We start from the raw sequence: 27,920 nt of genomic DNA, 5'->3' as shown, positions 1-27,920 counted from the left end.
TATATAAAATGTCAACCAATGTTTATGCGGACATCTCACCTTAGAAGCTATTTTTTCTAACCTTTTTCTCGCATTGGGTTTACCTGTATTTGCAAACTGGCTTCACATTTATGCAGCCACGTCTCATCATTAACAAGTGGGAACAAATTGTCCAGCTCTGTTACCGAGCAACCCAACTCGCATCAAGAGTTTCCACTCAGTTTCCTTCCTTACACTAACCTGGTCATTCATCATTACCCATTACTCTGAAAGGTCCATACTTTTTACAAGGTTACAAACTCTATATTGCAGTGGATGTTTTTCTAATACAAATTAAATTACAAAAAAGAAAGCTGGTTAGCTCTTACGAAATGACAAACATCTGAGAAGCCAAAGAGACGCAGTTATTCTTCTTGGAGATGGAGAACCAAAACAGGGTTAAAATGTTGGACTTGCACTCCTCAAGCAGCAAAAAAAAAAAAAAAAAAAGACTCCAAGGGAAATCTGGGTTGCTCTGGTACTGCTGCATTATTAGTACTGTTGGGTAAGCGTTTACTAACATATTAAGAACTTTACAAGTTAATACAGTATATCAGGGAATATTGCTATGAGTTAGCTTTGGAGTCTTCTTTCTGAACCCTAGGGGTCAAAATCACTTCCTGCAGGTTTAAAGACCCAGCAGCCAAAGTTGGATTTTCTACCCCACTATTAAAAGAGTGTTTCAGATACGTCATAATGTGAGCTGGTTGCTGTGCAGTTAAGTTAGATAAGGATTAAGACAATCAGATAAAAAGTGATAAACACAGAAAAGAGGGGGCTGATATCAGTGTTTCCTCAGATGTTCTTCTTATGATGAGTATTCACTGACACACATGCATGGATGCATCCACACACACACACACACACACACACACACACACACACATTAATACTGCCTTCTTCATAATCTGCAAGTGGTGCCTTTGATCTGCCTCGATGAGGAAACGCATATTCAAAAGCAGCAAGAGCGAGAGATGAAAGGCCTGTCCAATTATGGTGAACTAAAGCGATCTCTAAAATATGCAGTTGTTCATAAACACTTGTACACATTAGTTTGATACGCTGCGAAAAGCCCATACGCCAACGCATTTACAGCAACGCAGAGGTTAGAAATCGTTATGAACACATAAATTAATCCTGTTAATCATTCAAATAGAGAAGGCATAGTCTGACACATCATTAATACAGAACATTTTGACTGCAAAGAAAAGCAACACACATAGACAGAACTGTTGCAAGAATCCAAATAAGGTACTTTAATAATAAACTAGGAGACATGATAACTAACTGAAGCTTTCCAAAATGTATTGACACCAGTTTAGACGGACTTTCTACTGTGGTATTGTATAAGACTATAGCATGAGCTGTCCAATATGTATCTGTGTATCTGACATAATTGTCAGATAAACTTCTCATCGTCATGGCAACTATAAGCCTCTCCTTACTCTCTCATCTAATCTTACATTGACCCCCCCCCCCCAGACACAAACACAAGTTACACGTTATATTAACGTACATCACCCCTGTCCCCCCTGCATTACATTAACGCACCCACCCCCTACTGGACACTTATCTGGACACTTTACTTTATTTTGGTCACTGCACTGTTTGTTATTTATCTTATCTTATCTTATTTTTATTTTTATTCTTATTTTAGCTTTTATATTCTACATATTTGTTGTCAAAACAATACCACCTTCAGACCACGGCAAATTCCTTGTAATGTATGTTGCTTGGCAATAAACAGTTTCTGATTCTGATTCTGATCTCCTTGGTTTTGCTCAACCATACCATTCCACCATACGATAAATTACCAGCACACAATTAGTGATATGAACACACATCCTCAGAGCTTCTTACAAATACTGAATAAAAGAAAGACAATAAGCTACTTTTTATTGTAGTACAGTAAATAGTTAACTTTCTATTGTTGGCATGGCATCACTTTTATGCTTAATTTCAATGGATTGTTCTTCGTTTAAATGGATTCTGTGGATTACTTGTTAGCTTGTCATCAATTTCATGGTTTGTTTCAAAGGCTTGTCTAATCATTGAGGCTTCTGCTATTACAGCTGTAACGTGGAGAGGCTTTAAATAGAGCAAAAAGCTGACTTGACAATGACAACCGAAACAGCCATGTTTTCAAAGGACATTTTGTATTTTGTCATTCCTAAGTGATATAAAAATGACCAAAGCAGCACATGTAACATATAACAATTTATTTACTGGAAGTAATTTTACTTTTTTGCTATAAATGGCATATAAACTGCATTTGTCATGTCACAAGAGTTTAAGAGAGAGTAAAATGATAACAATAACAATGTTAACATGCCGATGTTTGGCAGGCATAATTATTATCATGTTCATAATCTTAGTTTAGCATATTAGCATGGTAACATTTGGTAGTTAGCACCATACACAAATTACAAATACAGCTGAGGGTGATGGGAATGTCATTAGTTTTGCAGGTATTTGGATATAAAGCAAAGCAGAGGACATATCAAAATTTTGACTCGATGATGGCGCTAAATGAAAAGTCAGGGGATCACCAAAGTTATTGCAATTCATCCCGAGGGGCACATGAATGTGTATACCAAATTTCATGGAAATCTATCCAATAGTTATTGAGATATTTCAGTCTGGACTTAAGTAATGGACAGACAGATATTGCCATGCCTTGAGCAATGCCACTAGCATGGCTAAAATAAAAAATATACAATAAAATTGAACTGTTCGACGAATGGTTAGTGGTTACACTCAAGGAATGAGCTCATCTCCTGAGTGTTCATTCCAATGGGGAAAAACACCACAAATTATATAACCTTTCATGTCATATCATCACCTTTCAAGTCATACGTCATTTTTAACAGCGATGATAAGCTCTTTAATGTCGAACATACGAAGAAATGCATCAGAATATTAATGCAGATCTTTTAAGTGGATGTAATATCTGTCTGGGGTAAGTGCAAGATGACCGCTAAGATCCATTTTCATGCCTATGATTTGCATCTATTTAGTGCTTGCTTGAGTGGTGTCAGCAGCTGCTCACCTTTTGATACCCAATTAACCCTCCTCTAACCCACCATACCTTTAGCATCTGTATTAAGGAGAAGACAAGAGAATAGCAGGACTGATTGAAACTGAAAAAAACTGCTTTTGTTTGTTGACTTGACAGGTTCAGCAGACTGCAACAGAGGGTTGGAGAAAACAGAAGCCAGTCGAAGGCACGATGGGAACTAATAACTTTATAGTGCCAACACACATACTGTTAAACAGAGTGAAAACAAAGTAAAAGTATTAAGCACCGAGGCTGCAGTGGCTGCAACAAGAGACCTTTGAAATTCATTTTACCACTCACATAACCAGTGAGGTGGAAGGTAGAGAGAATGAGAAAGGCAGAAATGCCTCAAGTCCAAAAATACTGAGTAATATGAGGTGATTAGTCATCTGTTGGAGGTCTGTTAGAATACCACAATCTACTATTACTGAGCAAATTAAAGTGTTTAAATCCACTTCACATGGAATGGATTCATAACATGGCATGTAAATTACAACTCAAGACATTCGGGTTCTGTAGTCCCTGTCATTGCAATTATAGAAGCTTCCATATTGTTCAGCAGTGGACACTGTCCTCAGCATACTGTAAAAACTATAAAGGCCAGCACACAGTTTCTTGCAGTTGAAACAGCAGCACAGATCTTTGTGCAACTGTGTACTGTATATTAGCATATGCATGTTTCTGACTGGCAGTGCTTAAAAAGAAAAAATAATACAGTTCCCCTTCTTTAATGAAGCCTGAACTGCTGAGCCGTCCTCCCTGATGATAGCAGCCTCTGTAATTGAACCTAGTATGTGGCTGAGATCCTATTTTTCCGGGCTAAAAATAATAAAATAATAACATGCTTTGAAGAATCCAGGACATCCTGGTGATAGATGTTTACCATCACGATTCTTCCAAACACACACTTTTTAAAAATTGTATTCACTGTGTGATGGCCTTACACTGAGGCGGCTTAACGCAGAAAGAACAGAGAGCACAAAATAAAAGTCTGAGTGAAAAGAAAAACAAAAACAAAAAACAACTGAGTTACCATTGACGTTGAAGCTATCTGCACTCAACAATCTGATTGAGTGAAACTTCAAAAAAGAACATTACTGGATGATATTTTTATAACCAAATTTAAGGTTCCAACTCTGCACTTATTTTTTCCATTATTCTTCCCCCCACCACCATGACTGTCATCAGACCCACTTGGAGTCAGACGGCGGGATGTGATTTACGCCTCATGCCTCTCTGTTAGTCCACTTAACCCTGACTGGGAGAGTCGTGATGCAATAATTGGCTTGACTTAAAGCACAATCTCTAAATCATGTTGCAAGCAAACTCACAGCCACACACACACACACACACACACACACACACACACACAGTCTTCACATACAGCATTTAACATGTTACTCCACTCCACTGTTTCCTCCCTGAGACAGCACTCTTTAGACACATAATGATGCCCCAAGATTTCAAAACTGGCACAACACTAACAGCAGCCCACACGGAGAGCTCTTTCTCTATCACACACAAACAACAAACATACGAGCACCTTTCAGAGTAAATGTACTAAATGCAATGGTCCAGAGTAATGGTCAGCATTACAGAGCTTCTCTTCCAGGGCAGCCAGTATTGATTCAAACTCAAAAGAGGTGCTCTAAAAGCTTTAGGAAAAGTGCTGTGAGGCTCGCCTCTCTCCACTTGTTTACTTGGTTTTTACCATTTTACATATTGTGGTCTTGCAGAGGCAAAGATTCAGCACTGCAGCACAGTGGGGCAAATTACAAGCTCCCATCTCTACCTGTAGATACACTTTAGGAAGAAAAAATATAGTGACAGGGTACATACTGTTCGGCCTTAAAATGTTAGGTCAATGTCTATTGTGTGGGATTCAATCATTAGTCTGACTGGTGCTGGCTAAGTTGACTTTTAGACATTTAGGAGTCTCTACCATCAATTTAAGAAAATAAAGCAACAACTGATGACTCAGTAATGTTGACAGGCATATGGGAAAAAGAGACTATTAGCAATGCATGCTAATTAGCTATGACCTCTAAAAAGCCTGGCTCAAGAGACAGGGACATGGCACAAGAGAAAAGTAAAATATGAAAGGCAAATAAGAGGAAAGAGCTGCACAAGCGAAAGGCCAAGAGAGAGATGATCTAATATGACCCACTACTTTCTATGAGTGATTTTCTTCTGCTGATCTGTCCGAAAAGCACAAAAACTATTTTTTTGTGCAAACTTAATTTATGTGGAGCAGAGTGAGGGGAAGGGAGACAAAAATAATATGTCCCAATTACAGCACTGGCTGAAAAGCAAATTAAAGGTGACTCTTTTGATGGATATAGCGAGGAAGACGAACAGTGGAGTGGAAAAGTACAGTGTGTTATATTGTACTTACTGCATTGACAAAATAAAAAAAAAGATACAGCTCAGGATGTTTGTTGCCTTGGCTCTGGGAGCACAATGTCAGTTCAGTTCATCTGAATAGGACATTTCTCCTCGTCCTCTGTAGTACGTTTTACTCTGAAGACCTCCTCATCGTGTCTCCTCTGTGATTGGCCCAGCTGTGGCTCTCAAACATGGGCACATACTTAGGGTCAATGGTCAAGGCTGTATTTCGTATCACAGCACTGTGGTGCAGACGCAAGGCATATGGCAGTCTCATGTCTGAAGGCATAACATTTATGCCAGTTATATGAATGGCTTGAGGCGCTGCTTTATAAAAACCCCAGAGAGCGATAGAAACTAGAGATTGTATATATTTCTTAGAAAACATGTTGAGTAATTGTCATTGTTGATTGGTTCTGATCTGATAACGTACTGTGTGAGAAATTCAAGGCATAGTATTTCTAATATTATCCAATCAGCATAGAAAGAGTTTCATGATTAAAAGATCAGATAATTCTCAATGCACAGAAGAGCAAGCAGTTGATCCTTCAACTGATCTGAAAATATGAAAATCACCAAGTTAGCAAGTCACCTGCCAACAGAAAATATGCAGCACATAATACTATCATAAAGGTCATCCCATAAAACCAGACTGCATCAATAAAACTAAATGCCACAGAAAGGCAGCATGACAAACAACCTCATCCAACTCAACCTTCAACATCAATAAAAAATGTGAAATGAAAAATATTATCAAATCAATTTGGGTTTTTTCTCATTGGCACGATAATTACAACAACAATCCTCTCCTGAGAAAGGGGCATGACGAGGAGCTGGAAGGTGAGTCCTTAAATAAGAGCAGGACAGTCTTTTCATGTACTGTAGGTCTATATACAGTCTATAAATGTGCCTTGTACATTCTGTCGTAGGCGTGGACAACAATGAGCAACAGTGAGTCACCCTATTTTATTGGCAGAATGAAGTAGTGAGACATCCCATCCCTAGCACACTAAAATTAGCTAAACTCTAAAACAAAATAAAGTTTTCCTAAACAGTGATTTTCTTTCACAAACATATTACAACAAATTGATCTATTTTGAGCGATCAAAGCAGTACTGGACCATGAAAATCTGGGCTAAATATACAAAAACAGCTTTCCTCAGGCAAAGTTTCTTTTTTTGAAAGTTGCTGGCAGCGTTGCTGTGGGTGTTTCTTTCTTTCCAAATAGTTTTTTTTTTTTTTTTTTTTTTAAATATAACGCAATGTGCAATTTTCAGATACATGCACCCATGAAGAGGAAAACATCTGAGATGCTGCTGACAGCATTTAAATCACACTTAAGTCAAACTTAATCTTCCAAAGAACACGCTTTATATCACTGAGACACAGCCCTCGTGGATAGAACATAAACGCAAAAAAAACCTATTAATATGCATGTGTTAGCTTCTTTGACAAACTACAAGCATGTGTATTTTTTAAAATATAAAATATTACAAAAATTTACTTTCCTTCCTCAGTATCTCATTAAAATAAGAAAAATAAGAAAAAGAAACTGTAGACAGCCATTAAAGCGACTCATGTCCACAATATAAATGCAGTTTCAGTGATTCCAGTACATCGTGGCCTGGAACAACTTAATCATTATAAAGGAAGCAGCCACTTATAAATGTCAGTCGAGCATTAACGAGGCACTCAGTACACTCAGTACAGAGAGGGAGGTGGAGGCAGGACAGAGAAAAACGATGGAAATGGAGAGTTAGAGACAGAGTGTATCTGACGTCTTAACTGTGCAGCCAATCAGAGTCAGATTAACAAACACCAGTCAGCACCTCCGGTGTTAAAGCCATTTATCAATCTAGTCTGATCTGTGACAATCTAGGAAGAGCGGCACAGCTGCTGTGTGCACACGCTTGATTGTATGTGTGTGCGTGTGTTGGTTAATTAAGTATACTAGTGAACTGAGCAATTAGGTGATGAGTGACACGTCTACGGAAAGGTTGGAGCCCTAAATTGATTTATCACCTGCTTAGGGCCCAGGCCTGTTACTGCAAGTGTATAAACAGAAATAACTGGACTGAGACAGGAGAAAAAGTGTAATCTCATACCACCAATGTTTAAGTCACTGGGGCACATCAGGCCATTCACAAAAAGACTTCTAAGAAAAGTAGAGAAAACCTGCACTACCGCCTATGACTGCTCTGTACTCGAGAATAGAAGTGAATAAAACCCACAATAGCCTGAGTTATATCACAGACATAGTCTAAGGCCATCTTCCATTACAGTGACTATTTGTCCCCTACAATTCAGTACCCTTATACATCCAGAAGCAATTCAGCAACACAGCACATCAGCCCAATATCCTTCATACTACTGGCAATATACAATTTGGGAGCCATCCGATCAGACTTACAACTGTTTCTTTTGATGAAATGGCACCGTGGCAGCGATATAGCCTGCAATGCCCAAGAGAGCTTCGGCTGGACATTACGATTCAGTGTGAATTCACATCCGAGTACTAAGTGCATTACATCATTACATTTTTCTTTCTATTATTGTATTTTTATAACAGCAGCACAGAGCTGCCTCATTAATTTCCATCAAAGATGAACTCTGGGCAGTGTTTGAGTATTCATCTTGCAAATCACAGTCAAACTGTCATCTGCTTAGACTGGACACCAGCGGTAAGCGTTTTTGTGATTTGAAACTCATTGTCTTGTTTCTAATAAGTAACCAAGGATCATACCGACAGACAGGGTAAGCAGGTGAGTTTTTAAGAACAACTACTGAAGCCAGATACAGTTACTCTAATCCATTTAGTGCAAGCCAGTTTTATCATAATGGATGCCATTCAAATCTCCGGTACAGAGATCTCTGCGACAGAGATTTAAATGGCTGAGGATGAACAATGAACATCCTCTTGAAGGAAGACTAAAAATGTGCATGAATGCCATCTCCTCTATCTAAAGCACTTTATTGGCAGTCTGGCCCTTTTTTAGATTGACTGACATTTGCCATAAAAAGGAAACTTTCCTATAATTGTTGGGCTCGTAAATACTTAACTTTGATTGATTTCACTCGTTTCCTGAGCTTTCTAGGCCTTGTCTCCTGGCAGATATTTCTGATTAGCCTCTGTCTCTGCTACTCAGGACCAGTCGTCATTGTAATTATAGCTAAGAAAAAAAGAAAAAAGTAAGGCATTGTAATTTTGCATTATTTTAAGGTAAAGTGACCAAAATATAATAGACAAACATTAATAAAAACCTGTTTTAGTTGTCTTACTTCAAATTGACCTCAAGCTGGTTGTGCTTTGTCCAAGCATAGGTGTTATGTCATAGAAACAGTTAAATAACAATCTGCTGAGGAACATGAGGCCTGACAGGACGGATAGAAGGGGTTAGCATAGTTCATGTAGCAGTGGTGAGGAGGCAAGGGGTACAACTTGTGTCAGGACTGGTTTGTGTGGTCAGCCTTCATCCGCGTTTGCTGTCATAAAAGTGCAACCTTTACGCAAACTGACTCTGGCACTTCTTTAGCTGTGACCAAACTACCAAAGTATATCTCCGCTTCATGTGTAAGGTTGGATGACATTTCTTGTTCCTTCATTATTTTTCCTTTTCATTTCCTCTCCGCACGCTCGCAAGTCCTTTTCCTCTTTCAACGGGCTGACACTGTCATGGCAACCAGCTATATAGTATTGTAGCCCATACACAATGAAGCCCACGCCTTGTTAATGCTGTCTGTCAAAGGCACGCACACCTGTTTGGAGTGAGTTGCCATCTCACGTGATGGTATGTGGATTTTGTTCTCAAGTCAAATCAGATGGAGCATGAGGTCGACAAGAGGATTCTTACACAGGTCTTTCTAATATATTGAAGACAAAAGATTTGAGAGCACAAAACAAATATATGCACCACTCAGTCTGTGAGTCAACCTTTGCGACTGCCATGGCGACGATAAGGGGATCAGTTGGATCGCCAGATTTGGCTACAGCGCAGATCCATGCCCACAATAACTGAAATTGCAGTCTAAACGATAAGGCATATAGGCATAAAATATGTAAATCACAAGTTGTCCTAAATAGTCATATGGTTCCTCCTTACAGAGGAGCCATAAATTCAAAGGCTGACTTTTTGTCCTTGTGCGACCTTGCCCCTAATGGCTGGATGAGTGTGTGTCCTTTCACAGCTTGCTGGTCAAAAATGGTTGGCAAGCGACCTGTCGCGATCTCGAGGGCTCAGAAGCGGCCAGAACAGCTGGGGAAAGTATCACAGATACAAGTAGCCGAAATCAGTTTCCTTCACAACTGATTACGATGCCTCCCATACACCTGCAGGTATTTCAGCGGGCACATCTGACTGAGAGGAGACCGAAGGCAGACCCAGAACATGTTGGAAGGATAACATAAAGTATCCCATCTGGCCTTGGAACAGCTCAGGATCTCCCAGGAGGAGGTGGAGGACATGGAGAAAGGCACTGGGGCCACTCTACTTTGTTTGCTGCCATGGGTGGATGAACTTATAGATGGATGTCTTTGCATGATAAACAGTATCAACAGTAGGGGAGTCAGTAAAGCCCTAAAATGGAGCTAGTGGATGAGATGGAGAGAAAGAATGATAATGCTTCAATTGATAGGCACATAGAGGCACAAAATATCAGCTAGATTCCCAAAATATGTACTTTCAGATAGTCATGATGCCAAATTTAAATTTGTCACCCTGTCAGTATGCTACTTATGTTGATCTTGAGACAGTAAGCTCCCCATGCTGCCAACAAACATTATAAAGTTAAGAATTAATATCTTTGTAGTGCTAACAGGAGACTGAGTGGTACCATTGCTGAAGAGTTAGTGGTGAGTGTAGATACTCTGGGACACTAATGCATCTTCCTGCCAAACACAGAGGAGGACAGACAGAAAGGGAGATAGTGTGAAAGTGAAGTCACAGTGACGACAAAAAGGGCCAAACAGTAGACTTTGACCTGGTTTTAGCATTTGGTCTGTTTTTTCTGTACCATGGCAGCATGTGTGGAGTGGTTCAATCAAACTTGGAGTGGAGTTCCGTTGGTGTGAGTGATTTAATACTGATACTATATGAAAATACAAGTCTCAGTCCACTTGAAAGGAGGTTTTGGCTTCTTCTTTTTTTTTTTACATTTTATTTTGTTTGTTTATTTTACACACTACCTGCCAGTGCCAGTATTTTTCGTTGTTTGTTTGCACTGCACTACTCGAATATGGCTTGCAAATCGTGCAATCATGTTTTTTTTTCTTGGAGATCTGATACAACATGTTTTTGTAAGTGGTGCTCTTTTCTTTGAAACTGTGGCTATCGCTGCTCATTTTACCATTATTCCTATATTCTTTTTTTTATTATGAACAAAACACTGTGGCTGCTGTTGCGAATGTAACACCACATGTGTACACCTCCTGTGTGCAGACACTGCGGGTTAAGAACCGCTAAGCTTTTCTTGACAATCTAGGAGGATTAAAAAGCAAAATTTATTTCTAGCATATTGCTTGTTAGAAATATATCTGTCACTTTTTCAAAAAAATCTACTTCAAACGAATTTGAACACAGACAAATTCATTTAAATTAATTTGGACGTTGGCTAATCGCAAACTTTGTTGTATAATAGTGTTTTTCATTTGTGGTGCTGCCGTTGCCTCACTCGAGTGAGAACCTAACATTACTGCAAGACATTTTACAATGTCAGCAAACGGCCTTACCTTTAGCCATAATTTTTGCATCTGAGGTGTTGAATCCAAAATGCTTCCTCACATTACTTCTCCATTGAGAGCAACAAGGCATGCAATGGGTCGTACGGACAGCGCCTTTTAGAAACGCCCCCAAGCTGGAGTACAAGGCCCAGCCTGTACTGTTTGAGAAGTTTGAACTTGAACAGATGATAACAGATTGAATACTTGATTTTTTTTCCCACACGTTCAAAAACGTGATAAAAAGTGATAGCCAAGCTAATATATAGGCAGAAAGGTTGGGGTTAAAGGGTAAGTAATTAATGTAGTCAAGTACAGTAAAGGTAGTGTGTGTGCATGAGTGTGTGTTTTCTGACCCACATCCCCTCTGGGAGCTGGGTACTCCTCTGTGTGAGAGGGGGCGTTTAGCAGAGGGGTGTAAGGCCATCCAAACTGAGTAATGATCACACACAGAGACAGTACGGAGTGAAACTAGACAGACAGACACTGGTGATGTCAGAGGGAAGGTCTACAGGAGGAAGGAGAGCGCCAGATGGATCGAGAGTGCTCGTCCATTGCCCTGTCAATCATTTGGTTGCCATGGCACCGTCTGGCAGGGCAGGGCCTAGAATGGGCTATAAATAGAGCAAGGCAGGATGGAAAGAGGACAGAGGACAATTATGATACATCAGCAAGGGGTAGAGGTGTGTTCCTGTGTGTTCCTGTGTGTTCCTGTGTGTGTGTGTAAGTGTATGTGTGTGTGTTTACTTTTTCCCAGAGTGGTTAGTGGTAATTAACGGTCTCTCTCCAGGATGGAAAACATCAATCCTAAATTAAATCTTGATGAACTACCACAAATCGACGAACCTGAGGGCAAACAGAATACACACACACACACACACACACACACACACAAAATTGTAACTCTGTCTTTGTGAGGACTGAAAAAAACATCATTTCCACTAAAATCCTATTTTTCTAAACACAAACCCTAGAATTAACCCTAACCTTGACCCACTTGTTAAATGTGACCCCAAACCCAGAAATAATCACACTTCATCTCAAATGATGTCAATTTGGAGGCTTACCTTGATTTGACGAACATTGAGTCCTCACAAAAGCACAGAATACATACACACAGACACACACTGACTGACCACAGACCACCATCAGAGTTCAGTTTTGTTGCATAAAGCATCAGGCTTGGGTTGTATCTATTTATGTAACTTAATAAGAAAATTCTCTCTCTTTCGCTCTCTGACTCTGCCAATCATGTGCGTCGATGCGTCATGTGTTGCAAGTAGATAAGCAATGCCCACCGGGAACTTATAAACCTATGGCTTATCAGCTTGTAGAGGTTGTGTATGTTTTGTTCAGGTGGGCTGTCGTGCCATATAATGTGTTGGTCTCTTGCCACTGTCAGATAAGTTATTTTCTATTTGTGAGAAAGCCTTTCCAAAGCAAGCATATAATTCAAATATAATTCAAATATAATCTCGGGTTGGGTGTCAAATTCGGCGTACCAGGCAGGTTCAGTCAGGTCGGGTCTGAAAGGCGTGGGTACAGGTTTGGGTCTCGGTTTTAGGCCCCATGCAGAACTCTAGCTTAGAGTGACTTATATTTCCTATCCTTTAGCTTCAACCAACATGTAACGTAACCCCTGCACTCTTTACCCAAACTTCACCCGAGGCCAAATTCTCAAAACCCTCATACATAAATCTTCAGTTTTACAAGCGAACACAGAACATCCTTTGTATTCAGAAAGACCTGTCAGTGTTCCAGTAAAGGAAATGACCCACATACACACACACATTTTTTGGCAGATTCCTCTCTACTGTCTTAAGCATACAGGGTTTTTCAAGGACACTTCACAGTGAGTCTCAGAGAGATGATCTAATTACTGTCATTAGCAACATCTAATTGGAGCTTTAAAATTAAAAGATTAGCTCCGGCGCTAACTGTGCTAACCTATTTTAGGGTTTCAGAGAGCAAGAGAGAACGAAAGCAAAAATGAAAGAGCAAGAGAGAGTTAGACAAACAGAGAGAAAGAGAGAGAGCATGCTTACTAGCCCATAACAAAAAAATGAATTTGGTTCTGGGTGTATCATTTGCCCCTTTAACCTCATAAATAAACACACGGAGGCTATGAGAGGCAGAGGGGAATGCAGTGTGTCTGGCCCTACAGCTCCTTCTCTACCCTTTCAGCCTCCACCCCTCTTCACTAATTAACAATTGTTTTAATCCTCCTTTAATTCTGCAGACAATTGCACAACTTACGTGCATGTTTGTGTGTGTGTGGGCTGCACACTGAGGGTCCCTCACACCATTCACCAGATTAGTCGAACTACTCTCCGCCAAGCGTTGCCCACAGCGACCAAAGGTAATTGCTTTTTAATTAAGCCCCCGGCGCTAATCCCAATGATATTTAGCAGGCACGAACTGGCACATACACACACATTGACACACACAGATACTGAAGACGGGACAGAGACTAAAAAAGGGAGACACTCAACAAGACCTACCCGGCTGTAAACTGGACAAATGTGTAATAGGCTTTGTTGGTATTTCTCTTTTGTCCACAGTGGGAAGCAAGGCAAGCGGTGAAAATGAAGTCATTCATGTACTGAAGCAATAAATGAATTTTCACCTCATGCCCAATTAGAGAATATCCTTTAGACTGAGAATGAGCACTTGGATCAATTCTGGACAGTGTGTGTGTGTGTGTGTGTGTGTGTGTGATTGTCTCTACATGACCCTCAAATAATCCCTGCAAACCTCAAAGATGGAAAAAGCATTCATCTGCCATTTCTTCCTCAAGCTTTTCTTCTCTTTTCTTCCTCCATCAGGCTCTCGTCTCTTCAGCGCTTCATTCTTCTTTCTTCCCATTTTTTCTGCCCTTCCTCCATGTCCCACTTATTCTTGTCACAACATTTCTCTTTCTTCATTTTCTGTCCCTCCACAATGTCTATCTGTTTCTATTTCTCTTTACTCACCTCAGTTTTTTCCTTTAAAAAAAAAACACACACACACACACCTGGTAGCCATTTTCCTTTCCTTTCCTCTGAGGTGATGAGTGGAAATGTTCCTCTTTTCAGACATTTGGGTGATAACTATGAAATATGCTGAACCAATGAACACCCGCACTTGCAGCACTGTGGTAAATCTAATTTGATTCCTCGTCACGTCTAACAGCTATGAATTTCCTTTGATGTCTTTGGTTCGATGTGTGAAGGTACCACTCCAGCAGAGTTAAAGCTTGTGTTGGACCGTCTTTCACAAACACTTTCATTGCTCACACTGATCCTCTCCTGTCATCTCTGATCCCTCTCTCAACTTTCTTGAATATCACACATTTGATGGAGCTGTCCCATGGCTAATCTTTTAACCCCGTAGTGTGAAAAGGACTTTCATGTGTCTTTTTAGTTTTACCAAGATCTGCTCAGCACACAAACTACATGTTAACAGCAAGAGCCCCTCTGGGAAAAATTTGAATTTTTAAACAAACTCTTTATTTCTGTGGAGTGAGTCTGACTACCCATCGTACTGATCAAACTCTTTTTCCACACCGTTTTACTCAGTTGTATTTCTACTGTGGCATTTGACTCAGGCTCCTCTTACAGGCTGTACCCTCCCGCAGATTACAGACTATATATAGCACGATTTATCTTTAATCTCCCTGTGATATAACAGAGGAAACCATTTTCAGTTGCTCTTTGTTTTTGCCGCACCACAATATTTACCTCTGAGGGCATGCTCATCCTCATCCTTTAACCAATGCACACTTCTGTTTCCTTCATCCCTGTACCTTCTCCTTGGTATCATTTCAACAGAGTTGTACTTCTTCTCCTTCTTTGCTGCTCATTTGATCGCCCAAGTCAGGAGTCTGCCCATCACAGAAAACATGCAAGCTGGAAGTGTAACTGAATTTCCAATGATCTGATCAACTAGGTATTCGGATGATTCCCTAATTAAGGTCTTCTACGACATATTTAATCATAGGAAACATTTCCCAAAAGAGGCTGCTAGGCAGGGAACATGCACATTGTAGTTACAGTAAAAGATGTAGTCTCACAAAAAAGCTCTAAAGAATTCAAACATAGACACACAAACTGGCACCCAACCATGACCTGTAAAGGCAAATCACATACGAGTGTGCGAGTGGGGCGTAGTTTGATGGAAACTGGCCCTCCAAGGATCGGACCCTGCGTAATTAGATGTTCCCGTGTCAGAAAAAGCATTTAATCAATGTTTTAGCAGCATGTAATGATCTGCTTTATAAGCATGGCATCAAGGCGGGCTCAAGTAGCATGTAAGCCATCTGTGTGAGGCTTGGGGAAAAGATGGGCAGAAGGTTTTAGGAGGATGGGAGGAAAAGAGGGAAAGCATGAATGATTTAAGAGTGGCATGCGAAGAGCAGATGACGGCATAAATAGAAAGAGAAGGATATGAGCCAGAGCATATGCTAACTTACTGGCTTACTGAGGGGTGGTATTAGGGAGATTGGTACCGAGAGGAGCGGTAATAACAGAGGAGGAAGAAGACAGGTACAGTAAGAGAGGAGAGTGGCTTCATATTTCTCAGCTAAAAAAAGGCCTGCTTAGTTCAATTAAAGTTTTTTTCATTTTGTGTGATTGTACAAAGAGTCAACAAGATTGGTTAACTGATCAAAAAAATGCTTGTCTCTACAGAAAGGGCAGCATTCAGAAACAGAATGACACCAAAACAAAGACATTCGCTCAGATGTGAACAAGAGATTTTGATGAGTGATAAATCACTGAATATGTGTGCTGTGTCTTCCACAAAACAAAATCATTTGGGCTCAGTGCACCACAGAAATTAAAACACCAAACCAGTGAGATGTAGAAGGAGCAGACGTTATCTTCCAGCAAATGTGCCAATTCTTTTTAAAGAATTAATTACCCTTGACAAGAGAGGAAAAATGGCCAAAAGGCAGATGATCACAAAGGAGAAGGAATGAGTGTTAAAGTCAAGGTGGGTACACAGAGGGGCGAGATGAATGAAGGAGACAAGAAGAGAAAAGTGACAGGAAGTAACGGCGAGAAGAGGAACAACCAATATGATTTCTAGATAAAACCTGCATTATAATAATTGGGTCAACCCTCTCCTGATCATTTTTCTGGCCTAATGCTATAGATTGTGTGCGTAGGCCTGATCTGAAAACGGGATATTTGTCAGCACCACAGAGGTACAGACGCTGACATACACACAGAGAAACCACAATACGGACTGTGAGTCAGCACTGGGTTTGTGTGCTTACCATAGATATTGGCAGGGTGGGACACTGGCGGGGTGCAGAGCTCAGGCCCTGCGCCCCCGTAGATTGATTGTCAGGCTATGAATAGAAGGAACAGCAAAGGAAAAATGATTGCACCCCTCATTTTATTTCCCCCCACTTACATCGCCCCCCTGGATAGCACCCTGACTCGGTGTGGCAAACAGTGAAGGGAGGGTGAGAGGGAGCTGGAAGGTCAGAGAGACGTCAAGCTGGCAACAAAAATCACTGCCTCCTGCCTCTCACTGCCTCCAGGTCAATGTGTCCCCTTTTCTCTCACTTTCTATGTCAGTCTGTCGAAATCATTCAGTACTTTTAACATGTATTTTTTACAGTAATTCTGCTGTGGAGGGAGAGATGATCATGCCATTATGGAGAGAAAAGAAATGAGGGCAAAAAGCTTGAGCTGAATGCATAACTATGTGACATGTGCCTTTTGTCCACTGAGCCTGCAGGACATCGTAATCTCTATCCTGTCTCAACTTGGTGTGGACTGGCACTGGAAGTCTGGGCCAGCCATAGATCATGATGTCAGGTGAGTCAGAGAGTTCTGGCCGAGTCTGCAGAGGGAAAACAAACAAGTCTCCCAGTACAGCTGGATATTGAACCTCAGTACCTTTTGAGGACCACCTGAAATGTGTCTGTAGCATCAAGTATAACATCAAGTGCTGTACTGAAAGTTAGCATTAATAGTTTTGTCTCATCTTGTTTACATATTCATATTCTGCTTTGAACTGTGATTGTCATTTAAGCTATATTAATGCATCCATAATATAAATACACATGTAATTCTCCATGGAAAGCTTTGTGTCTGTCTCCCCCTCCTTTTCCCTCTTCCTTGCTGGCTACAAACTGTTGTTTACTGTTGACCATCACATGTTGAGAGGCTGGGTGCTTACAGAGCTTTCCAGCACCATAAAGTCTATCTGATGATAAACCACACAGGCATTAGCAGGTTTAGCTTGCTGTTGGACCTGCCTGAAAGCCACTAATGGAAGCATGCGCAGAAAATCCATCGACATAGTGCACAAAAACCCAAACCCAACACACACGCATTACTTACTCAATAAATGGGTTTACTGTATGTGGATGTGGGTGAGACAAAGTGGAGAGAGAGAGAGGAAGGGAGGTTGAAGGACTTTGCTTCCATTCATATTTGCATCTAATAATATGAAATGTAGTTTATTACATATTCCATCTAATCCCGGGATGGCATTTGTCAATCACGTGGCGAGTTTCTCCTCATTTCCTCCTAATCGAACGGTCACTTGCTGTAGGAACTGCAATTGAGAACAGGAGAGCAGCTTAACTCTGTGCAGTATCAGTGATTTAAGTGCTATTTCAAATCACCACTGCTGCCAATAGGAAGTCCATCTGCGGTGATTTGCATGTAATGTTGATTGGGAGCGCAATCCTGTCTTCATTTCCTTTCATTGTCCCTGCTCTCTCCCAATACCATCTTGATGAATTTAAATGATCTGCATTTATGAATCTGTTTCCACATAATTCTCCCGCCTGTGACTCATCACTCAGGCTAGCTGCGGAGTAAGTGAGTGTGTGTGTGTGTGTGTGTGTGTGTGTGTGTGTGTGTGTGTGTGTGTGAGTGAGTGTGTGTATACTTGTGCTTGAGTGAGTAAATGAGTGCATGCATGTGTGTTGTGTTTAAGTGTGGGAGAGAAAAGAATGCATTGTGGGCATGTGTGTCTGTAAACTAAATGTGTCTCAGCATGCGTGAAAGAAAATATCTGTGATTTGAGCGTGAGCCAGGTTACAGAGGGGGAAGTGGGGGGTTGTGTGCCTGCACCTGAGCCTCTAACTGCTAATGCTAACACTTGCTAATAACCCAGAGGACCCTGGTGGAGCTCAAGGACGGGGAGGTCAGACAGCTGGGCTCCATGCCCATGCCTGAGTCACCTGTCCTGGGGCAGCAGTGAGCTGCAGGCAAAGGTAGATGGAGTGTGGAGCCCAAAGGCCAAAGTATTTGCCAGACAAAACATAGGAAAGACAAGGCATGACTCCACATTGTCAGTGCTTTAGGGCTGTTTCTAAAGTGGGTTTTGGCTGGACACACACACACACACACACACACTCACACAGTAGGAGCCAATGCCACAGTAATGAGAGTAGGAGGACACTACTCAGGAGAGAGGTGGGCCCTTCAGCCAATTCTCAGCTAGTGATTACACACACACACACACACACACACACACACACACACACACACACACACACACACACACACACACACACACACACACACACACACAGAGACAGAGCAAAAGTGAAGAGATGAAATGAGCTGCCGGGGCCCTCTGTATGCCTCAGTACAAACTAACCAGGCATGCTACTCAGAACCACTCTTTACCAGTAAAATACTCATGTCACAAGCATGCAAGCAAAGAAGAAGTGAGAACACTAGAGAGCAAGGTCGCAAGGCTAGAGGGAAGTGAAAAGAAACGTTACAAGGATACAGGGACCCTCACATTTACATTTAAGACATTTGTCTTGGGAGTGAGTTGGATTCTGTGTGGGATAACTATACTATACGACCGTACACATAAACAAAGCCTTAGGGAACACTGTATAGATGTAAAAATTCTCTAATAGTCTACAACCTCATTAAACATTATTGCTTTGAATTGGGAAAGTGAGAGAAGAAAACAATCTAAGCACCATATAATAGATGCAATTCTTAAAACTGTTCAAGTTAAATAGCTTCTGCTTGCAAAGACTGCAAAGCTCAGTATTATACATCAACATAATGAGTGCCGTTAAAGGGGGCACACATACACAAATACACTCAAAAACTACCAGCAAAGCACGATTCATAGAAAAAGACGACTAGAAGGTTATGACTCAGTAGATTTTATAAACTTCCCATCATTCATAGCTTGGTGAGCAGGCACGGCGGTCACCCTGCTCTGTCCTGCCACTGTTAAGACATAGTGAGGACCAAAAATGATGGAGGTCGATATGTTTTAGAAGATAAGCTTGGCTTTGCAGCTTAATTGGGCTGCCAAGAATAAAATACAGCCTGATGACAAGAAGAGTGTTGACTTGGTCGATCAGATCAGCTGGATATTATTTATATGTCGATTTGTTTTTTTTTTCAGCTACAGCATTGGTATGAACAGCATGTTCCCTGGGAAAATATATAAAATATTAAACTTTTCATAACTTCTCTCAAGTTATTTCCCTCACTTACAGTAATTAGTGGTTACATTTAGTATCAATCAATATAAATCTGCTTAAAGAAAGGCCACTAGTTTATTCAAGTACTTATTATTCTGAATCAGACAATAGCCAGGTGGGCTGTTTTAGGACCAGCACTGTCCTGGGGCAGAAACAATGGCCGGACCCCAGAGGGTGAGCCCCAAGCAAATCCATCATCAAGAAGTCACTGTTCCAGTCTGGCAGCGAGTGAGCGCACCCCAGGGAGGCAGGACAAGCCCGGCATCACTGATTCCCCCAAGGGAAGGCCAAACGAAACTGCAATGACTTATGCAACCCAGGGGAGGGTAAGAGTATGGTATGACTGATGTCTCCTACCAGTAAGAAGGTCTGGCCTCTAAGGACGCTGAACGGAGCCAAATGAGCGATTCAACTCCAGAGTTGAGCAAGTTTACCAATAAAGAAAGAGCAAGTGGTGATTTTGCAGATGCTGTACACATGCAGGCATGCAGGAAGGCTCTGATTTCACTTGTTTTGCCCAGAATTGGTCAAACAAGCATCACCATGCACAGCATCCGCAAGATAAATATTTATCTGCTCTTTCTTAGAAGATTTTTAATGTCTAATGCTCTGTTTATCGCTCTCTCTTGAGCTCCATTTTTCATTAAGTCTCATCCTTGTGCCATCTTTCTATTCCTTTCTGCATTTTCTTCAGTGACTCGAGAGGTAAGCAAACCCTGTAAAATATAGCAAACAGGCTTTAATCGTAATCACGCTTTGGCAAAAATACAAAGAGAGACTGACAAACAACCAAACGCAGGCAGTAGAAAAAAGGGCGGAGCTCTAAAGAGAGATGGATTTATGGATTAAGGATGGATTAAGTCAAACCACCGCATGTATGTTGAGGCATGATTGAAGCTGGCAAGCAATCAGTAACTGGTCTCGTCTCTCACACTGTCAAATCTCAACAGCTGGTCCCTCCTGCCCTCTGACTGAGAGCGGGTCAATGTTGTGCAACGCAAGAGAAACAGCAATGAAGATCAGCCATCAATAATGATCAACAGTGGTACAAAATGATACCACACACCAGTAGTCGTTTCCTCTAAGGTGAAATCGATAGAGCTGACAAGCTGCTCTAACAGGTTACAGAGTGATACAACCGACCTCATTTTTTCATTAAACATCAAGAACACAGTCCGTTAAACTCTTTTCAAATGAATCTGTGTGGCAGCAACATGTGCAGCTGTGTGTGATTTCAGCATCTAAATGACTTCACCAACACAAACTCAGTTACAACTTTAATTAAGAGACTTAATTGTTCATTACGGCCATTGTAGAGCAAACTCTCCCATCAATCCTTTCACAACTGAGGAATTCAGTTCCTTTCACTAACACAATACATCCAGTTGAGATAACTCTCACAAGCATAAAACGCAAAAATACAGGATACTTACTCACTCAAACACAACACATACTCCTCTCTACCTTGTTAGTTTGTTTATGCCTGCACCACTAAAAAGTCAAAACTCACTTCAAAGCGGACAGTATACAGGCAAAAATATAAAGCGTGCACAAACACATGGCACACCGCAACAGGGATGCACAGTTGGAATCATTATTTGTTATGCAGAAAAAGTGTCAAAAGTCCTAAAGTAAGTGAGGTATATATATATTTAAGACGACATACTGTGGAGGTGACAGAGTCCCCAAAACAACATTGGCTGGAACAGAATGTCTTGACAACCAAATGACTCATGAATAAAAATACCAAAAATAGAGGAGAAACAATGGATGAGGCAAAGATAGACTACTTGGTGAGCCACTCCTCATTTTTGAAAAGAAAGGACATTTATATTAAAAAAAAAAAACATACCCAGTAAAAACTTTGTGTCTATATGCTGACAGGCACACACAGCCTTTACATTAGTAAAAATAGTCTCAAAAACAAATCCAAAACATGCAAGGCGACGAAAGTTTTGAGAGTGAAAGTGAAATCATTTTAAAAAATATCAACTGCACACATGTCTAAGTTTAAAACAAATTTCCATCAAATTTAGTAAAGTAAAAAGAAGAAAAGACAAAAACAAAAACTCTCTGTCCTCCAGCCCGCCAGCTCTCTCTCCTCGAGTCCACGTACCTTGCAGAGTTTCTGGTAGCGCGGCGAGGAGATGGCCATCCTCTGGAGCCTGTGTAGGAAGACCACCACTTTCTGGAGGGAGGTCCGGACCATGGCCATCATCTTAAGACTGCTACAAGTCTGTAGCAGCCTGCTCCTGGTCCGCATGCTAGCACTGCCCTACCCCGCTCATATTGTTCTCCCTCACCCACTCCCTCTCCCTAGCCAGCCGACCAGACCCCAGCCAAGCTGACGTGATGCGCACACACACACACATGCACACACAGAGATAGGAAAAAACACACACAAACACACACTCGCAAGCGTACTCAGCTCAGCATGCCCCCATGTTTCGTCACATGTACACACACAAACACGCTACACACAGTGAGTGCAGCCTCTCTCTCTCTCTCTCTCTCTCTCTCTCTTTATAAACAGTCACTCTCACACAGCTTTCAGCATGCACACACACACTCTCACACACGATGATGCAGGCGAGCAGGACAAGACGAGACACTCACTTTCTCCTCCACGCGGACATTCACACGCGCACTCCGACTGCAGAGCCAGAAGAGAATCAAACAAATCACTTGTGACGGCACCCTGCAGAGTCAGAGGAGGGTAACGAAGAAAAGGGAAATGAAGAAGAAGAAGGAGGAGGAGAAGGAAAAAATCAACAGTGGAGAGTGGAGAGGAAGAGCGGAAAGTGCCGGCAAGCAAGGAGGAAAGGAGAAAGGAAGGCACGAGTTGCACTGGACGAGAAGAGAAGCTGGTTGTTACGCGGTTCACTTTTTACTGACTACTACTGATCCGGAGAGAGAAAGAGAGGCAATGAGTGAGAGGAGGACAGCGAGCGAGAGAGAGAGAGAGAGAGAGAGAGAGAGAGAGAGAGAGAGAGAGAGAGAGAGAGAGAGAGAGAGAGAGATGGCACTCCTTTCAGACCACAGAAAGAGAGCGTGAGAGACAGAAAGTGGAGAAAAAAGGAAGGAGACGGATCAAAAGCAGCAGTGTGAAAGGACGACAAACACTGGCTCTGCTGTGAGGGGAGAATGACATTACGCGAGGCGACCAACAGATCAATGAGCGAGAGACAGGCAAGGAGAGTAAGTGTGTGTGTGTGTGTGTGTGTGGGGGGGGGGGGGGGGGGGGGGGGGGGGGGGGGGGGGGGGGGTTGGGGCAGAGGCAGACAGAGAGAAAACTGCACAAATGAGATGCACACACACAATACAGTTACGAAGAGGGAGGAGTTATTTCAGGCGCCCAGGGTTCCTGGAAGTAAATGTCCCATTCATTTTCTGCCTTGGCAATGGTAGCGACTGAAAGTTGGAGCACTTCCACGGCTTGGATAGACATGAAACTCATCTGGTTGAATCATGAGAACAAAAGTAACTGTATTAGCAAATATCTGTTTCTCTCTGACAAAAGTCACTGTTTACTTGCGAAGACGAGTTAACGAGGAGTATTTCAGTAAGGAACATCCAATCACAGAAATGATTTCTGATGTGTGTGCCACTAATGCCGAGCTAAAACAAAAAATTATGCTCTGATTCGCGCCTCTGACTGGCTGCCTCTCCTGGGGCTTTCATTCACATCTCACCGTCTTCTTCACCAAATGGAGTTTGACATAGTTGTTGTCTCAGTCTCAGACACCTGAGCAGGTGTGTTTGTAATGAGTTGTATTTGTAGCTTTCAAACAAGAAGAGAAGAGAGAGGCCTTACTGGAAAACTGCAGATAAAAGATAGCGAAATGGAAAAGTGGGAGGAAAGGTAGGAGGGCAAGGTCAAGAGAAGATAAAAGACTTTTAAGCATCTTTTATCGATGCAGAAAACAGCTAAATCTTTGGAGAATAAATCTGTTGGAAGTACACAAGTGCTGGAGAGATGACATCAAGAGACAAACAGGCAGGAGAAGAAAAAGAGAGCCACATCAAAAGCAGCTGCTCAGCTCCTGCTGAGCTACTGACCACACAGTATTACGCACAGGTTGGTATTTTAAACCTATTCAGGTTGCCTGTGACTCCTTCTCTTGACTTTATTTGAAGTGCTGCAAAAAAACACTCGCTTTCTCCCGACCGCAATACAAGAGGCGTTTATTTGAAGTGAGGATGAAAACCTCTGTATCGCCCAAGAGCAGCACGCTTCACACCAACGGTTCCCCCGTAACTATGACTCATGCATTTAAAATGAGCACAAACTGACACACATACACAAATGGTGCATTCAGCGTAGCACTACAGGATGCATTACAGCACTTGGTCCCTGCTTGCCTCGTCTCTTTATACAAATGAAGGGAGACTCCAAGGCAGAGAGGACAAATGAACACAAACAAATTCCTTTAAACCAACATGCAGCTTACCTACGCAGCCAGCTAGAGTAATCATCATTTACCGGCAGGCTCGTGCACAGACAGACACACACACAGTCACTAGGAGAGGGGATCATGATGAGCTTACTGAAGAGCTCTGTTTAGACAAGGTTTAACTGGCTACAGCGTCCATTTCAGTCATTCCACTCTGTATCGACTCTGCTTCACAGGGAATTACAACGGAGACTGAGTGTTTCGTTGGCTCAGTCTTAATGGCACTGACAGTACCAGGTCTCAACTAAGAGGTTGCAGGAGGCATGTATGTCTCTGCTGCTCACATTGTTTTGGTCAAAACACACACACACACACACACACACAAACCTAATGCCCACAGCCAAACAAGTTGATAAAAGCAGCTCCTCCAGCTGTGTGCACCTTTGCACTTTTGTACTCGCCATTATTGCTATACCATGTACCACATAACAGCTCCAATAAGAGTTAGGCAATATGACATATTATATAACCATGAGATGATACCATTCACACCAAGGTAATTGGTGTGCTAAGCTTATCACCTCCTGGCTCTAGCTTCCATACTTTTTGGACAGACAAAAGGGTGGTATGAGTCTTCTCATCTATAGAGATACAGGTGTTTAATAGTGAGCTTTAGAGGTGCTTGTAGGTGTAATTTTGAACGTTGGACAGAGCCAGGCTAGCGGTTTCCCCCTTTTCCAGTCTTTATGCTAAGCTAATTACCTTCTGACGGTACTTTCATATCTAACAGACATGAGCAAATAATTGTATTTCCCACAATGTCTAACTATTCTTTTGACACATCACAGTGTTTTTATTTTTTAACAAAACTCATCATTAGTGCATCATGTGTTGAGTTTGGTTCATAATCCATTCAGTGTTTTCATTTTCCGGAAATTTCAGTTAATGCGCCACATTTATATTTGTCACTGCTCCTAATCACTCACCAACTGTGGGCGTAATATGAAAACAGCAGTAAGAATGACAATGGCCTGTGGCCAGAAAATGTGATTAAAGTAACCAGACACTCAACAGTGGCAGAACACAACATCACTGTGAGTTCATAAAGGAGTTGGGGAGAGACAACTCTCTATGTCAACTCTGTTTCATTATCCCACTTTCTGGACATGAGTGCCATCCATCAATCTCAACTCCAACTGAGACAGAGATTGAAAAAAGAGAAAAAAAGAGAATATAAATACAGACAGTGGGCGATGACCAATTCAGAAAAATCCATCGATAAGTTGGTACACCAGTATTTCTTGAGATATTAGCCTTTGACTAATGCATAAATTAAATTTCAACTCAGTTACTTTTTTTTAACCACATTTAACACACACTTGACCTTTGAGATGACTTTGACAGACTTTTCCAGAATCATATCCAGTAGTATACAATATGTCCTTTGAAATTTTGAAAGGGCTCACAATGATGGATTATGTTTGATATAACAAATATATCACTGTAACGGGCAGATAAACCTAATAATAACATTTCTCTCCAACAATCTGAATTATATTAGACCAAGGACCAAATCCAGCCAGGCCTCAACAATGAGCTGCAAAACTCTCTCAGCCTCACGTCCACACCAAGCAAATGAATCCCCAGAAATCTTTGTGGCCATTCATGCAGTGATCAGTGTCATTTTTCTCTATAACCTTGGCCTGTTTTTAAATAATTGGACACTGGAAATGGGAGTGATAGCACTGTTGCATTCAAGACAAAGAAACCAAGAATGTTATTATTGGACTGAAGTTTTCAGTTCTAAAAGATGTACGACCCTGCAGCGTTTTCTCAGGGACACAGAGTTCATCTGAGAAAACAGAAAACTTGGATACACACACATACGTCAAATCATTGACCATTTCTGAAAAAAAAAGAAAGTTGAGCAAATGAAAGACCGACAGGGTCAGCATTTTTAAAGAAGACTAAAAAAGAAGATTAATGCCTATTTTGTCTGCTGAAAGGGTGAGGTGAAGTGATATTGGGATTAAAACGTTACATAAAGCATAAGATGGCGCGTGTCAACAGATCCCTGAGGGAAGGTCTGGGTAAATGACAAGCTAGTGAGAGGAAGCACAAACACACAAACGCAACACACACACACACACACACACACACACACACACACACAGAATTCCTAAACAGCATAGGACAAGAGGATCAATGAGTTGCACTCACTGCATACAAGCACTCACACGCCCTCTGTATGCCCTCTCATTCACACACTTTAAACCAGCAGCTTACACATGGATGCACCCATACACACCCCTGCCTCAGTTCCATTGGTGAAGGATGCGTTAATTAAGGATGACACTGAGATAATAGGCTAGCACCTGTGCATAGAATCCACACACACACACACACACACACACACACACACACACACACACACACACACACGGAGTATCTCTACAGCCCTACCTCCAGTTGTCGCCTCAGCTCCTTCACATGGGCAGAGTCCTGTGACAGGTCTTCCCTCTCGGAGGCGTCGGCCAAAACGTTGACTGTAGTCTCTGCCTCCTGGAGCCATTTGAGGAAGGACTCCAGCTCCCTGAGAGACATCTGCAGGCCCTTCAGTTCACTGTCCAGCTGGGCATGACGGTCACTTGCTCTGCCAATCAATAACGATGAGTCAAATAAGAGACTATACATGAACGTGAATTACTCCCCCGCGGTTGTTTGCTTCCGCCAACCAGTCAAGTTGCAGTTTACATCCATGTCTGTCCAGACTTATAATATATGTAGTGAATACTTGGAAGGAATTGAATTACTTACCACTATAATGATGATACATATGTATAATTTCCAGTGAACATACATTGTTGAACTGATAAGTAAAGGGTTATCATACATGTATTGGCTAAACAGGTACACTTGTGCCTGATTACTATGTAAAGATGGATTCTTATAGACTACAGCTACACAAAATATGGTGCTTTTGTTTTCTCCTGGCATTTTTAGATGCAAAGTCTCTTTATGAGCTGTAGGTGAAACTCACTCACGGCTATCACCGGCTCAGAGGCATAGAAACACCACTTATGAGTTGAACTACTGTAGCAGTTAGCACATGATGATATCAGCCCGCCATGTGATGCAATCAAACTGAATGTACAGGTAAACAGGGGAGTTTGTGTGCACCTGTTGTTGATGCTGTTCCAGGCAGCGTTGTGTTTATCTGTGACCTCTTTGATCCTCCTGGTGTCGTCAGTAGAATACTCTTGCAGAAGATGATTGGACAGCTCGTTGAAGGCTGCAACTGCAGCTTGGCCTCGGCCCAGGTCTTGGAGGAACGCCTGTAAAACAATCAACACCGGAGGCATTAGGATCACCATGAAAATGTGACAGATGTGACTCAAGTGTCACTGTGCGGGGCCCCTGTTGGCACTACTTTTTTAATAAAATTTTTTTGCATGCACTGTTTTCTATTTATTGTCACGGCTTGGTTTCTGCTTGTGACAAATTGCTATGCAAGAATTTTAATTACCTATTATCTAAACTTAATAAAAATTAAATTAAAATTCAGGCACTAAAAACACAAAGACATTTGTTATTCTACGGCTCAGCCATCTGACATTGTTATTTTAACCTCTACTTAATCAAGCAGGTTACATAAGACCCAACTGTTATTCATGAGGCCAGATTATTATTTTAAATTTAGCATTAGCAAATAAGTCATCCATATATGACCCCAAGGCTCCTGTTCTTTTAACAAAAAGGTACACTTCACTATTTTGAATGGACAATTACTCATCATTACAAGGCCACACAAACCAGGAGCAGATAGCTGTGTATCTAACGAGCTGGATTCTGTTAAACTCAGTTGCCCTCTAGTGTTTGGTACCTGTA

General features: G+C 41.5%; 1 protein-coding gene across 5 annotated transcripts in view; it reads right to left on the bottom strand.

The window, feature by feature from the left end:
- The window catches only part of utrn (utrophin), a 158,065-nt gene that overhangs the window by 83,896 nt on the left and 46,249 nt on the right, over positions 1-27,920 (bottom strand). For 4 of the 5 annotated variants that reach the window (XM_070926097.1, XM_070926098.1, XM_070926100.1 and 1 more), the window contains 2 exons: positions 27,213-27,367; positions 26,496-26,685 (listed from right to left, as the gene is read on the bottom strand). In XM_070926097.1, coding sequence (XP_070782198.1) covers positions 26,496-26,685; positions 27,213-27,367 — 345 coding nt within the window. Of the gene's footprint in view, positions 1-21,754; positions 21,834-26,495; positions 26,686-27,212; positions 27,368-27,920 lie in introns of those variants that run through there. The other variant, XM_070926103.1, reaches the window with a different exon arrangement.

This window comes from Enoplosus armatus, chromosome 19 (assembly GCF_043641665.1).
Source record: "Enoplosus armatus isolate fEnoArm2 chromosome 19, fEnoArm2.hap1, whole genome shotgun sequence".
Classification (NCBI taxonomy): Eukaryota; Metazoa; Chordata; class Actinopteri; order Centrarchiformes; family Enoplosidae; genus Enoplosus; species Enoplosus armatus.
The sequence above is the reverse complement of the archived record's forward strand: the minus strand, read 5'-3'. Positions and strand labels throughout refer to the sequence as shown.